This window comes from Eucalyptus grandis, chromosome 6, assembly GCF_016545825.1.
Source record: "Eucalyptus grandis isolate ANBG69807.140 chromosome 6, ASM1654582v1, whole genome shotgun sequence".
Taxonomy (NCBI): Eukaryota; Viridiplantae; Streptophyta; class Magnoliopsida; order Myrtales; family Myrtaceae; genus Eucalyptus; species Eucalyptus grandis.
In genome coordinates this window covers 37,502,439-37,515,486 of record NC_052617.1, presented here as the reverse complement: position 1 = coordinate 37,515,486, position 13,048 = coordinate 37,502,439, and the positions used below count along the sequence as shown (strand labels likewise).

At 38.8% G+C, this 13,048-nt stretch overlaps 1 protein-coding gene across 1 annotated transcript; it reads right to left on the bottom strand.

Annotated features, from left to right (window-relative positions):
- Positions 1–320: 320 nt before the first annotated feature.
- LOC104449549 (putative laccase-9) lies at positions 321–5,714 on the bottom strand. The gene is made up of 7 exons (XM_010063732.3): positions 5,548–5,714; positions 5,002–5,153; positions 2,469–2,713; positions 2,015–2,146; positions 1,276–1,876; positions 795–1,153; positions 321–694 (listed from the first exon to the last, which is right to left on the bottom strand). Exons 1-7 carry the CDS (start codon positions 5,668–5,670, stop codon positions 501–503), a joined length of 1,806 nt encoding a protein of 601 aa, XP_010062034.2. The 5' UTR covers positions 5,671–5,714; the 3' UTR covers positions 321–500.
- Between the last annotated feature and the right edge of the window lie 7,334 nt (positions 5,715–13,048).

Below are 13,048 nucleotides of genomic sequence, written 5' to 3'. Positions count from 1 at the left end.
GCCCAGTTCGTTCTACGTACGAAGATTTGCATATATTGACCCAACCTATTTATAGAGCGAAAGCCCAGTTCGTTCTACCTACGAAGATTTGCATATATTGACCCAATCGTTAAGGATCATCCTTCGAAACGGAGAGATGTGCTCCACAAGAAAATAGCCCCAAATTCTTTATGAAGATTTTTTAAGATGATTCACTCAACTTTTGATATGGCTTCATTATCCAAAATCTTTCAAAATCTCCTTCCTCAACCAAATATTTTTTTAACAACTTTTAAAAGATAAGTTAAATATTATTGTTACCCTAATAAAAATAAAAATAGTTAAAAAAAAATTTAGGTATCATATTAGTCTATATAATCCAGCGTTCACAATTGCTACAAATTCTTAGATCGACGGCTCCCACAAGAAAAATCTGAGGGGGACGGAACTTATGCTACGTACAAGGCTGTTCGTTATATGACTTTGAAACCCTGCTCAGCTTCGAGAGGCTGCATGTGGTCTCATATGCGAGAGATTTGACGGGGGAGACGACGGGATTTCATCCTGGCAATGTTGTAGGAATCTTCACAAGGAGGCATGTACGAAGGAGGCCCTCGCATGCTCGTTTCCTCAGTGCCTCCATCTTTTACTATGAAGACCGTGTCCATGCCCCAGCTCATGTGTTTATCTATGTGGCAATGCCAAAACCATACGCCTGCAGCAGATCACAAGATCGACGCCACATTAACTTCTGCAATTTCAGATGTTGAATTCGGTGATGAAATCGGAAAGCAGCGCGAATTAGAAGCTTGTACCTGGATTATTGGCCACAAATCTGATGGCAATCCATCCGTCCCTAGGAACGGAGAACGTATTGACTAGGGGTGGGTCGAGCAGATTGTACTCCAGGGGATCCGTCTCATTGTCGAAGTTGCCAAGGCCGTGTCCCACGACATAGAAACTGTATCCGTGCATATGCATCGGATGACGCTGTGCGCCTTGCAAGACGCCGCTGTCTTGGAACACTACCTCCACGGATTCATTGTACTCCAACATCTTCACTCTGGTCACCTTGTTCGCCACTCCCCATGCGTCCGGATTATCGGCTCCCGTCCAGTTATAGGCAAAAGGAGGAAAATCCGGAAAATCTGCCGTATATACTCCACTGATGTTCCTGCATTCGCCCAAGAAAACTCTTATGTCGGGAAATGCCTAGGCACATATTTAACTTATCCAAGGATAGAGAGCTAATAAATCATTTGGCATAACAAAGTACGTGTAAGAAACATATCTTACTTGTAATATGCTTGGAGCACATCCGTAGATGGGTCATCCCAACTTTGGTTATTTAGACTTGAGCCGAGCGTGGTCGGAGCAACGATACAATCATGATGCGGGCACAAAATCTCGTTCATCGAGAGCGTGATGAACATCCTCCTCGTTATGTTGAGAGGCACATCCGAAGGATGTTCTTTACTTGCCAAACCTCGGAGCTTGAATGTGAAGGTATCTGCCCCACTATAGTCATAATATCCCGGGAGAGAGCGATTGGGGAATTTCGGTGATGTGTCGAGACTATAGTTCCCGCTATAGTGGAGTATGGCAGTGGCGACCATGTGGTTGAAATCCGTTACGTCCGTGTCCTGGCTCGTGTAGCGGCGGACAGCCATGTAATACCTTCCTGGGGTCTTATTGGCAGTGAAAATTACGTCGAGGGTTGACCCAGGGCTCGTTGTCAAGTACGGACTCACTAGAGGTCCAGTGTACGATGCATCCATACCGACAACCGTCAAGTTGTGGTCAGCGATGGCAAAGAAGAGCTCAGCACCGACAACGGCATTGATTATACGAAGAAGGTAGGTCTTGCCATATTCGACGTACATGTGATATGTCGAATCTGTCGTATCAAGACCATCGTACCAATTACATCACCCAACTATAGTCACACTAATAAGAAAGTAAAAAAAAAAACAAGTATACATTTACAATGAATTTAAAAAATGTAAAAGCATAGAAGTCTAGAGAAGAAAAGCACCTTGTGAGCAGGCAACAAAATCTCCAAACTCTCCATTTATCATATAACCAATCGATTCAGGCATAGCTTCACCCGTCTCCAGGCTCACGCCTACGCCAGAATTCAAATCATCTCCTTCCGAATACCAAGAACCTACACATCGGAAAAGAAAATGGGAGCGTAACCGATCAAAATGTGTAAATATGACCGTGCAAAGTTATATTCCAAACAAGTCGACTTTATCCAACTTTTTCCACATTTTCATGTTAATGCTCTTCTTTAATCCCGTTTCGCCGGATGAGCAAGATCCGTACAAGATAAAAGCAAAACGCAAAATTTCATGAGCTTTAATGCACTTTAATGCAGTTATATTTCTATGAAGTTTTTCGTGAGCTTTTCTAAAGGCTTTATCTTTTCAATTGCGACAAATTTTCATCAGACCTCAAATTTCTCTGAATAAACTTAAAACACATACCAAGCACAATGATTTCTTCGCCATCTGGCTTAGGAAAAGGGTAGGTTGTTCCTTCTTCTGGTAGAATGACTATTGCACCATGCACAGTGGCTCTTGTCCAGACACTATGGGCATGCCACCAAAGAGTTCCTTCTTCAGTAGTAAAATTCACCTCATACGTAAAATTTGTGCCTGGTGGGATTGGACATTGAGTAATGTATTCTGGACCATCTGACCATGGATTACGAGGTTGCTTTACGCCATGCCTGCAAGAGCACAACTTTTCTCGATCGCATAACATTCCTCTTTTGATTTAACAATGCTTATTGGGAAAATTGTTGAAAAAGCCTTAAAACTATTGTGCGACGTTTTAATTTAGTATTAAACCTTTCAATAGTGTTAATCTAGTCATAAACCTATTATACAATGGTCAATTCAATCATAAATATTTAAATTGCGTCAATTTAATTCTAAACCTTTTAATAATTTGCCATTATGATCTTTCAAGCAATTTTTTTTATCAAAATTACTCAGAATGATTATATTGGCAAATTGTAAAAATGTTTAGGACTAAATTAGCATAATTAAAAAGTTTAGAACTAAATTGGCTGCATATAATATGTTTAAAACTAAATTTGTATAATTAAAAAGTTTAGGATTGAATTAACCGCTGTACAATGCATTAATGATTTTTTCGATAATTATTCCGATGCTTATTTCAAACCAGGACTTCGAAAGTGGTTGCTATCGACAAGCTCTATAAATTCTCAGAAATTAGACTTTCATGATGCTCATTAGTCGGCTGCCCTATTGCACCTTAGGAAGCTATTTTTGTCGTCCACTCTGTATGCATAAGGGAAAGAACCGAATCTACTTTTGTCAAGGGAGAGAAGGATTGTCAAGTGCCACTTAAGTAGGAACTCACCTTTTAAACGTCACCACTTCAATACTATTGCGTCTTTACTATAGATATCGCTCCAGCAAAATGTTATTTACCCAGGCAAATACAACATGAAAACTTTCTATTTGCCTAATAAATGGAGTGGTGCAGTTATTATCTGTAAATTTTCATCAACTTAATTTGGTTATTATTATATCAGTACTTTTTTGGCTAGCACACAGATGCCCTAAACGACCTTATCTCACGAAAAAATAACAGTATCGCGATTGCTGTTTTCTCCGGTTATTTTATTTCTCGCACATGTTTGATAACCTAATTTCATGAGGCCCATGTAGGGAAAAATTATAAAAATATGGAAAAAGGCTTAGATGACCGCACCGTTACTTTGCCAAGAGTAACGGTGCAGTCCTGACCCCATATTTCCCCAAGGAAACCGGATGACTTGTTTGTCCAGTTTCCTTGGAAAATCAGGGATTTTGAGTGGGATTTGTTGAATCCCACCGCCTGGGATTCAATTTTTTTTCTATGGAAATTAAAATTCGTTTTTCAAATTTATTAAGTTGTTTTGAGGTTGTCTCCATCCACATTAAGTTATTAAATTAAACAAAATTGTTCATTTCTCTCCTCCATAAGATGCCTGCAATCTTTTACTAATTAAACTGCATTATTGATTAATCAAATGTTTGGTAGCATGTTGTTTTTAAAGTGATACTAAAGGCTCAAAATACACCATTAGTTTGAAGCACTTACATCAATGTTTAATTTGCAACAAAAATGAATTCACACAGCAGAATACAAATTTGCCTTCGGTAAAAAATAAGTCATCTACAAATGGAAAAATAAAAGAAAATCACTTAGATGTAGCCTAATTCTAAATAAACTCTAAATAAGACCAAATAAAAAACATGACAAACTTAATCAAGGAAAAAAATCTAGTAAAGTTTCTATTCTTTCCTCAAATGAGTTAAATTTTTAAGTAGTTATTCAAAGTTTAAAAAACGTTCACCCGCACTGATTAGTTCTTATGTGTTTCATTTCCTTTTTGAAAGAAAGAAGTTGTCTTTCTGTGCCGGTTGCCAATTACAAGTCAATGGCACTTTGTGGTAAAAAAAGGCACCGTTACTCCTTGGGAATAACGGTGCCCTTAGCTTGGCAAGGTTCTGAAAATATAGGGTAAATCCCAGAAAGATTGGCTCTATGGATTGATCAGATCATGTCATTAAGTGGTCCCGAAGTTTATGGAGATAGCATATATAACTTTTATGGATGTACCGGAATATTAAGTGAAGATATATAAACCGATCCTCTCTCTCCTATCAACAAATGAGCATTCCATCTAAATCATGAGATCATAAAGAGGGATTAGAGAGAGAAATGGGTTTTCTTTCAGATTTAACAACGGTGCTATTTTCTACGCACTCAGGTGCGTCCTTTTGCTTTCTATGACGCTTTCATGAAAATATTCAGCTTTAAATATCTGGCATTATATGATGAATGATGATATGTCGACAAAATAATTCCAACAGGCTAGAGCTTAGGTGCATGGTGAAATGCTTATTCTCTTTTTCTTGAAAGTTCGAAAAAGAGGAGCGGTGAAGAGAGAGGAAGATTTGCTCAAAAAAAAAAAAAAGAAGAGAGAGGAAGATGAATTACCAGTGAAGTGTGACTCCGTAATCTCCTTGATTATGAACATTCACGAACACGAGATCACCTTTATGAACCTCAATCGTCGGTCCGGGGAAGCTATCGTTCACTAACAACAGTCTCCAGGAAGTACAGTTCCTCGTGATATTCGTCTCCCTCAGCTGGAATAAGACCGACAAAACATCGTCAAGGGTGAATGTATTCTCGGACTCGGAGCGAACGCACCCACATGCATCGCTTAAACAATGAAAAGAGACAAATGTCGCCGATCGAATCTTGGCTGCGATAATCACATCTTTTACTCTGGCTCCAGTTTTACCTGCCACATGCGGTAACTTTAACTTTCCCAGAGGTCAGAGGCGGAAGAATCAAGGTTTTTCTGTTTGGTCTGTTGGTCTGTCGGCCACTAGTGGGCAGAAAGGACGACGATTCCATTGCCGACGTGAGGATCAATTTCTTGTCGACAAGGGTTTAAGAGCTACTCCTCAAGCAAAAAACTACTTAAAACAGCGAAGCGCTCGAGCGCAAGGAAAAAGCAGCAAAAAGGTTACTGACCACGAAGTCGTAGTAATGGACGCTGGCTTGAGCCCGGAGAACAGCGTTGCCGAGGAGGAGCGCGAACGGGAGCGCGAACGCCAGAAGGCGAATGCTGAAGGCGGTGGACGGAGACGGCGCCATTCCCGTATGGCTTCTACATTTTGGTGGTTGATAATGACGAGAATAAATAGCTTTGAAGAAGAACCGCAATCCACAATCTTCTCTGCCACCTTAACAATAAGTCAGCTGGCTCGTGTTGCAATGGAGAAAGTCAGGTCAGCTTTTCCGGTAACGGAAAGTATGCTCGTCAATTTTTCTTAGTTTTGTATCTTGTATTTATAAAAAGAAATAAAATAAAAAGGTATACTATTGATCTCGATGTGCGGACATCCGTCCGAGCAGGAGAAAATATAATATCATTCAAGATGGATTGTGTAGGCTAAGTTAATCTCAACTGTTAATTATGTTTGTTACGCGATTAGATTTTACTTATGAAATAGTTAAGATACCACCCATATGATTAATAAAAATAGCGATTTGCAACCATAAAATAACTGGAAAACTTTTTGATAGAAGCATTAAGTTTTGATATCTAATTTCAAGAGATAAGATGAAATGAAATTTCAAGAATTCACTTTTTCATTGTGGTGATGGCAACTCAATAATCAAACCAATATCAAGACTCATGCATGCCCAATTATGGGAAAAATGTTATTTCCGTAAGATCCAATTTCATTTGCCGGCTTATATTAATTTCTGCTGATTAATTTTAGATATAAATCCAGATCTTGGATCACTAGTGATAGTATTACCACTTATCAAAAACCGCAGGCAAGCATTTAGCTTCTATAAGTTGCCAAGTTTAATTTGATAGATGGCTGTTTATGGAGAGACTTTCATGCCTCTACAAATGAGTGGCCAAGGAGCACAGTAGGCCATCTTGGATAGATGGGTGTCTATGGAGAGACTTTCACGCCTCTACAAATGAGTGGCCGAGGAGCGTATTAGGCCATCTTGAATATTCAAACGCACAGACTTTCGGGTCTTCTAGTCGACTCGAGGGGACTCTATTTTGTCCATCTTCAAAATTATTTAGGAAATTTCCCCAACAATCTTCCCTTTTTAATAATGACAAAACTATCAAAGCAGACCTTAATAAAATATTTTGAAGATATTTAGAAATCAAATAGCTCTATTGAAAGCAAGATTTTAGATAAGGTGCCATGTGAATTCCATAAGAATTTAGCTGATTTTGTAAAGGTAAGTAAAAAAAATTTTACAAAAAATTGAACTAATCAGAGTGAATAAGATTTGTAAAGAAATTCTTTACTCTGATTAATGAAGTCACAATATAAATAAATTGAAAGAGATACTTCCTATTTTCATATCTCTCTCTCTGAGCAAAATCATGAAAGATTTTGAAAATCTTCATGCTGTCTCTCGACCTCTCGAAAAGTGGCGGTCCCGTTTGCACGCCATACATTCAAACTTAGGCAATTAAACCTACGGATGTACAGGTGCAGTACCAAACGCCGAGACCGTCCGGTTAGCGTCTCCTTATTGCATATGACTTTTACCATCTCAGTGAGAACAGCTGTGTGCTGACCAGGACGAGGGCTCGTTGAACACATGCGCTGTATCTTAGAACACCTGGCGTTTTCTCATGGGTATTCGGGCATGCAGTAATGCAAGGCTATGCGAGTCGCTTGGTCCCGGTACCAGACGTCTTCTTTTTCTTCTTTTTCTTTTTTTTGTCGAAAAAGTTCATTGGATTCCACTAGAAACACCCGAGAGGCCGACAAAAGAGCGTCGGTATCGATTTGGCCTCTCTAAAACAATGTTGCACTCGTATGTCAAAAAGGCGGACTAGAAGATCACATATTTCAGCTGTAAGAGCCCAAACTTCCCATGCAGTCTGACGGGGGTCTTGGATTTGCTTTAGTAGACATGGATTGGCTGACTCTCTAAGGATAGCTTCGTCTTTCTCTGCATCAACAGGTGGAGCGCCTGGATTAAAGCAAGAGCCGCGGATGCTGTGGTTTCTTCAACAGATTGTCATAGGAAAATGGAAGAATCTTTTGGGTCTTCCAATATAATAGGTTGATTGTTTCGCTCGTTCTTCTAAAGATATGTCGTTAGCCAATGAGATTCTTCAAAAAAAAAAAAAACGTTGTGACCTTCACAAGGCGAACCACTAAAAAAAACCTAATAAAATGTTAAACTCAAACACTTAGCATGAACTCTTTCAAACTCATATCAAAAGTTTTAACTTAACATGCAAATTGATTCGATTAGGAGCTGTGGCTAATTTATCACATTTCAACTAGTAACTGAAGTAAAGTGTGGGAGAACACTTTATTTCTACGAACTGGATTCATGTATACGAAGACTTCATTAGACTAGATTATTCTAAAGTCATTTTGGTATATTTTTTCTTTATTTTCAAAAATATTTGCAAAAAAAAAAAAGTCACTAATATGCGAGAAGTGAGCATACAATTATGTAATCAATAATGTAACACTCAATAAATCAAACTAATAAATAAATTGCTAGAAATATGACTCACCTCGGAGTGGCGCTAATATGCGAGGAGCAGCAAGAGGTGGGAACGGCTATGCCAGGGACTGTGAAGATCACAAGGGGTTCTCTGGATTATTTATACTCAATTTCCACTTAGAACAAATACATACTCATCGTTTTCGCGAGATCGCTTGCGTTGATCTCTCCAGCCTTGATCCACAAGTCCGACTAGTTCGGTTTTCTCCATGAAAGATATACTTATAGATATTTTCTCATCAATCCCACCAGACAAGATCAAGACTAATGTCTTACCATACTCTTCATAGAATTTGAGTGTGATCTAACGGTTAAAAAACGCATTCTTGTTGATTTCATGAAACTGTGCGCTGAAATTTTTTTGGGGCTCGCGGAAGGGGGAGAGCTTGTGCATCTGTTTTTTTACTACAGTTGCCGACCTCAATCATCTCTCCCCCTTTAGCGAAACCTATTTATTACAATGAGTTAGGGTTTCTAGATAATACCTATTTCCTATTTGGAATCAAAGGGTATATGTCATATCTAAGAATAGGAAACCTTTCCCATAATCCAATTTTGATTTGATTTTTCGTCACTAATTTTGATTTAATTACTCCCAAGTTTACTTTTAATTAATCAATTTTTAAACTCAGCACACCCTTATTTTTGTAATTTTTGGCAAGTATAATTCTATAGGCTTGACCATAATTTGTTGCTCTTATGAGCTCAGTACAGATGACTTAATTTAGTTCCCACCCTAACTACCTAGGTCCATTAGCTCCAATCCAAGCAATTATATGGGTTTAAGAATGCATGAAAAAAAAAAATACAACTAACATGCAAATGCAATTGCTGATTTTTGTTGTTGTTGGGGATTGGGTCAAATCCTAAAATTTGTTTTGCAGTGAATACCAAAATGGGTCATTGAAATTTAAGTGTCAATAAAAAAAAAATCATTTAATTGGAGGCTAGAGTAGTGACACGGTGTCCATGTTTTTGGTGTCTGATGCTTGAATTTTTAAAAACAAATCTTCAAAGATGCTTTAAGTTCTCCCAGGGTACTTGACTTTTAGGTACTTCGGAACGAATTCGGAGAACCAAATTTACTTTCCCTGAGCATTTTGATTCTTGCTTCCAAAAAAAAAATATATATTAAATAAGAAAATGCCAAAAGCACGGAGGTACGGATGCTTACTGCTCGGTTGAAGCCGGTGGACCTCTTGGTGAAGGTGAATGGGATTGCGGAGGAGAGCGCGCGAGAGGAGGGGAGGCGCTGACTGCCGGGCGAGGGGACCTGTTTAGCGTGGAGGATTTCTTTTCTTTAAAATGTTCCGGTTCGGTTTGGGTATATGACCCGAACCGTCAGGATTTCGAAACCTTTTTTTATTATCCAAATCAGAATGACACCTGACCCGAAAATATCCGAAATTTTCGATTATGATTGATTCGGGCATTTTTTTTTTTTACACCCGAACTTGTTGGCTGCCCCACCCCCATCACTGCCTCACCGACGAACAAAGGAAGGTGAACGATGGGGAGAAGGGAATCCAACAATGGTGAGGTCGGTGGGTGGCCTGACGGGGGGTGGCAGCAGGGCTCAAACATCGTGACGGTGGGATAGGCACGACGACAATCTTTTTCATGAGGTAGCTGAGGAGGAGGAGAGAGAGAGAGAGATTGATAAGGGGGACAATTGATTTGCATCCGCTGGAGGTATTACTTGCCACCTCCTTTTCCAATTCATGAACGTTAGAAGCCGTACGTTTGACGTATGGTTAGTGGAAAGGAAAGAAGAAACAAATTAAGCTATAAAGAGAAAATAATACAAATAATCCATGAACTATTAGTATGTATTCAATGAAGTATTTGAATTTGTTCAAATGACAAATCAGACGTATTTTATCAGATGTATTTTACCATACCAATTATTTTATGCTAAGTGGATTTGTAAGAATGATTTCCATCTTTTTATTAATATAATTTATAAAAGTTTTAAAAATTAATTAGTGACTTATCTCTCGTGACAAATATCTCATATGAATAATCTAGAACTCTTCTTTTATTCCACGTTCAAACTTAAACGGTTGAAAATCACATCAACATATCCCGTTAATTTGAATTAACCAAAGAGCGGTATTGAAAATTTTCATATACTTTAAGGACTAGACTGAATTTTACTTATAGTTTGAGGATCATGTTAAATAAACAAAAAATCAAGAGACGATTTTGCACATTTAAATAAAGCTGAGAGATAATTTGTGTCAATTTTTCAATTGTAAATAATTTTAGTTTAGAATTCTATGTCTCCTTTATATGAAACGCACAACCACACAAAGGACCAGTGGCAGTATGTTTGACATATGGTTGGTTTCTTGTCCAAAAAGAGAAAGTTAGACACGGATTTCTTCCTAGTCATGCATCCAAAATTTGGCCATGCAAAAATCAAAAGTTAGGAAGTAACGACACTCTCTATGAGTTTTTGTATTGTGTCGGATACTTCAACACTTGTCAAATATTTTCTAACACTTCTCGGCACTTGATCAATAGGTATTAGAAAATTCTATACCTAATCAACTCTCCCGACACTATTTGATATGCAAGTTAGGAATTTGAACATGCGAGTTCAGAATTTAGACACACATGGGTCAATTTTGAAATTTTTTTTTAAAATGAGTAGTCAAAATGTAAATATGTCAAAAAATAAAATAAAATAAAATAAGATTTTGTCAAATTAAAATCATGAATGATATTAAATAAATTGTGGATTAATGTTTTAGTGTTAATTCATTCTAAACTCTTTTTTTGTTATTTGTTTATTTGTGAATCTAAATCAAATTAATTTGATTAAAATAATCGTAGAAATAAATTATAAATATATACATTTAATATATAACATGTCCCAACATATCGAAATTCTCTATTTTTTGGTAAACGATATGTCAAGGTGTCGTATTGTGTGATGTCGCGTGTCAGGTATCAGTATCAATGTTGTTGGCTTTATCAATATGCATTGACGAATCATTTTATGCGACTCCTCCCCCACCTCCCTTTCTATGAAACATAAGAGGAGTCGGATGGAGAGCACCGAGCTCAAAAACTCGAAATCTGAAAAGAGAACAGAATGAGAGCAGAATTTGAAGATAGCATTTCGATGCTGTTGCGGGATCAGCGAGAGTTGTTTTGAGTGATGGATGAGTGTATGGAGATGGATGTATGCAAAATGCAAGATAGAATACGACTGGAATCAAGGTGTACAGGACGCGCCACCAAGTGAGGATCAGGATTGGGATTGATGAATCTCACCACCAAGGCCTACAAAAATCACTAGCTTAGGATACGGGATTTCGAGATTGAATGAGCTCACCACCAAGGCCTATAGGAAAACCATCAACCGAGATACAATGCTTTGTTGGCTCACTATCAAGGAAGAGTCCACTTTTCAATGATACAAAAAATAAAGAGTAATACACTCTTCAAAAATATTTGTTCAAGCAAAGAAAAATCTCAAATATTAATATATTCAAAATTCACTAGCTTATATTTGAGAATTCGCCTCATTATATAAAGGGATTATTACATAGGAAATAGACTAAACATTGAAGATAAGGAATTACCTAATTAATTAAGAACATTGGAACTAGAAAAACATAATAAAGCCATAGGAATTATAAAATGCACTAAAACACCTAGAGAGTTGAACTTTTGACTCTTGAAATGTAGAAAATACTTATGACTTTACTAATGACACTTGTAATTAAAAAAGACTCTAAATTCGTTCGTCTCCTTGGCATTCCAATAGATATCTTCGAAGATTGCCCAACAATAAAGGAAATTGTCTAAAAGAGCCTTCGGTTGTAGATAATCTATTAGTAGTCTTGGATCACAACAAACTTGTGTATCGATGTCTTGATGATTGATCGACAACCATGAAATCGGTAACTTGTAAATTAAATCGACAACTTTTCCACATAATCGACGTATTTCACTTAAATTGAACGATGAAGCCCAATGCTTCCGCTCAAATCGTCCCGTTTGAAAAGGACTTGCAAGAGACCAAGTACCTTATATATAAAGATTTCATGGCACAGAACAAGAAAAGGCGGATCGTGAGGGAAAATTGATAACGAACAAAGCTCTGCCCTTTTTCCTTCGGTAGTTCAAAGGGGCTCCATTGACGTCAGTGATCTCCACGCGCGCCCGCAGCTCTTTTCCGGTGCCAGTGCCGTGTTCGGGAAGGAGGCCCAACATCCAATAGTCCGTTCCCGTTGCTCTGCTACGACTGGCGCTCCGCTGCCGTCCCACTGCAAACCAGCTTCCGCCAGCAGTGCCGGTGTGCTTCAAGGTGGCCTGAACAGTGTCACCGGCGCCCATCCATTAGTGCAGATGCGACTGCAGGCTCCTCAGCGTCTGTCCGGTGATCCCTGCACCGAAGATGCAGCCACCAACGCACTGACGCTGAGCATACCTCCCGTAACACAGTGAATTTCCCCGCAGCCCGAGTCGCGCCCAGCTAAGCCCCAGCCCAACACTGGTGAAACTCGCCGGTCTTGCTGCATCGACGTTATTGCTCATTGTTCAACCCGACGCCACGGCTTGCTTCCTCCTACTCAGCCTCACCATTCTGGCCTCGATACCGTGACCAGTTCTCAGCACCGACGATCACTCAGCGACACCGGCAAACCTCCCAACGAATTACCTAAGCTTTCAATAGTTTTGCAGCTTTCCTGGTGTCTTGTACGACAGCCCATCGAACTTGTCGCGGCCTTGTCGTGTTCATGGTCCATTGAATTTCCACAGCGGATTTTTCTCTTGACCGAGAGTTCTCCGTTGTTTCCGATCAGTCCAGTGCAAGGTCAGTCAAGTTGCTTGATTTTACAGATTAAATTGCTTATTATAGAATAAATTCATGATTTTCCTTAGGGCATTCATATGTGCTAATTTACTTAAGATCGCATGCGACCTTTTTTCTTCCTTTAAACATGTC

Coding starts and splice junctions, on each gene's coding strand:
- LOC104449549 (XM_010063732.3), bottom strand. CDS start 5,670: ATGGCGCCGTCTCCGTCCACCGCCTTCAGCATTCGCCTTCTGGCGTTC. Junction 5,154..5,547: donor TCCATTACTACGACTTCGTG/GTCAGTAACCTT, acceptor GTCTTATTCCAG/CTGAGGGAGACGAATATCAC. Junction 1,154..1,275: donor GTGCTCCAAGCATATTACAA/GTAAGATATGTT, acceptor GGGCGAATGCAG/GAACATCAGTGGAGTATATA.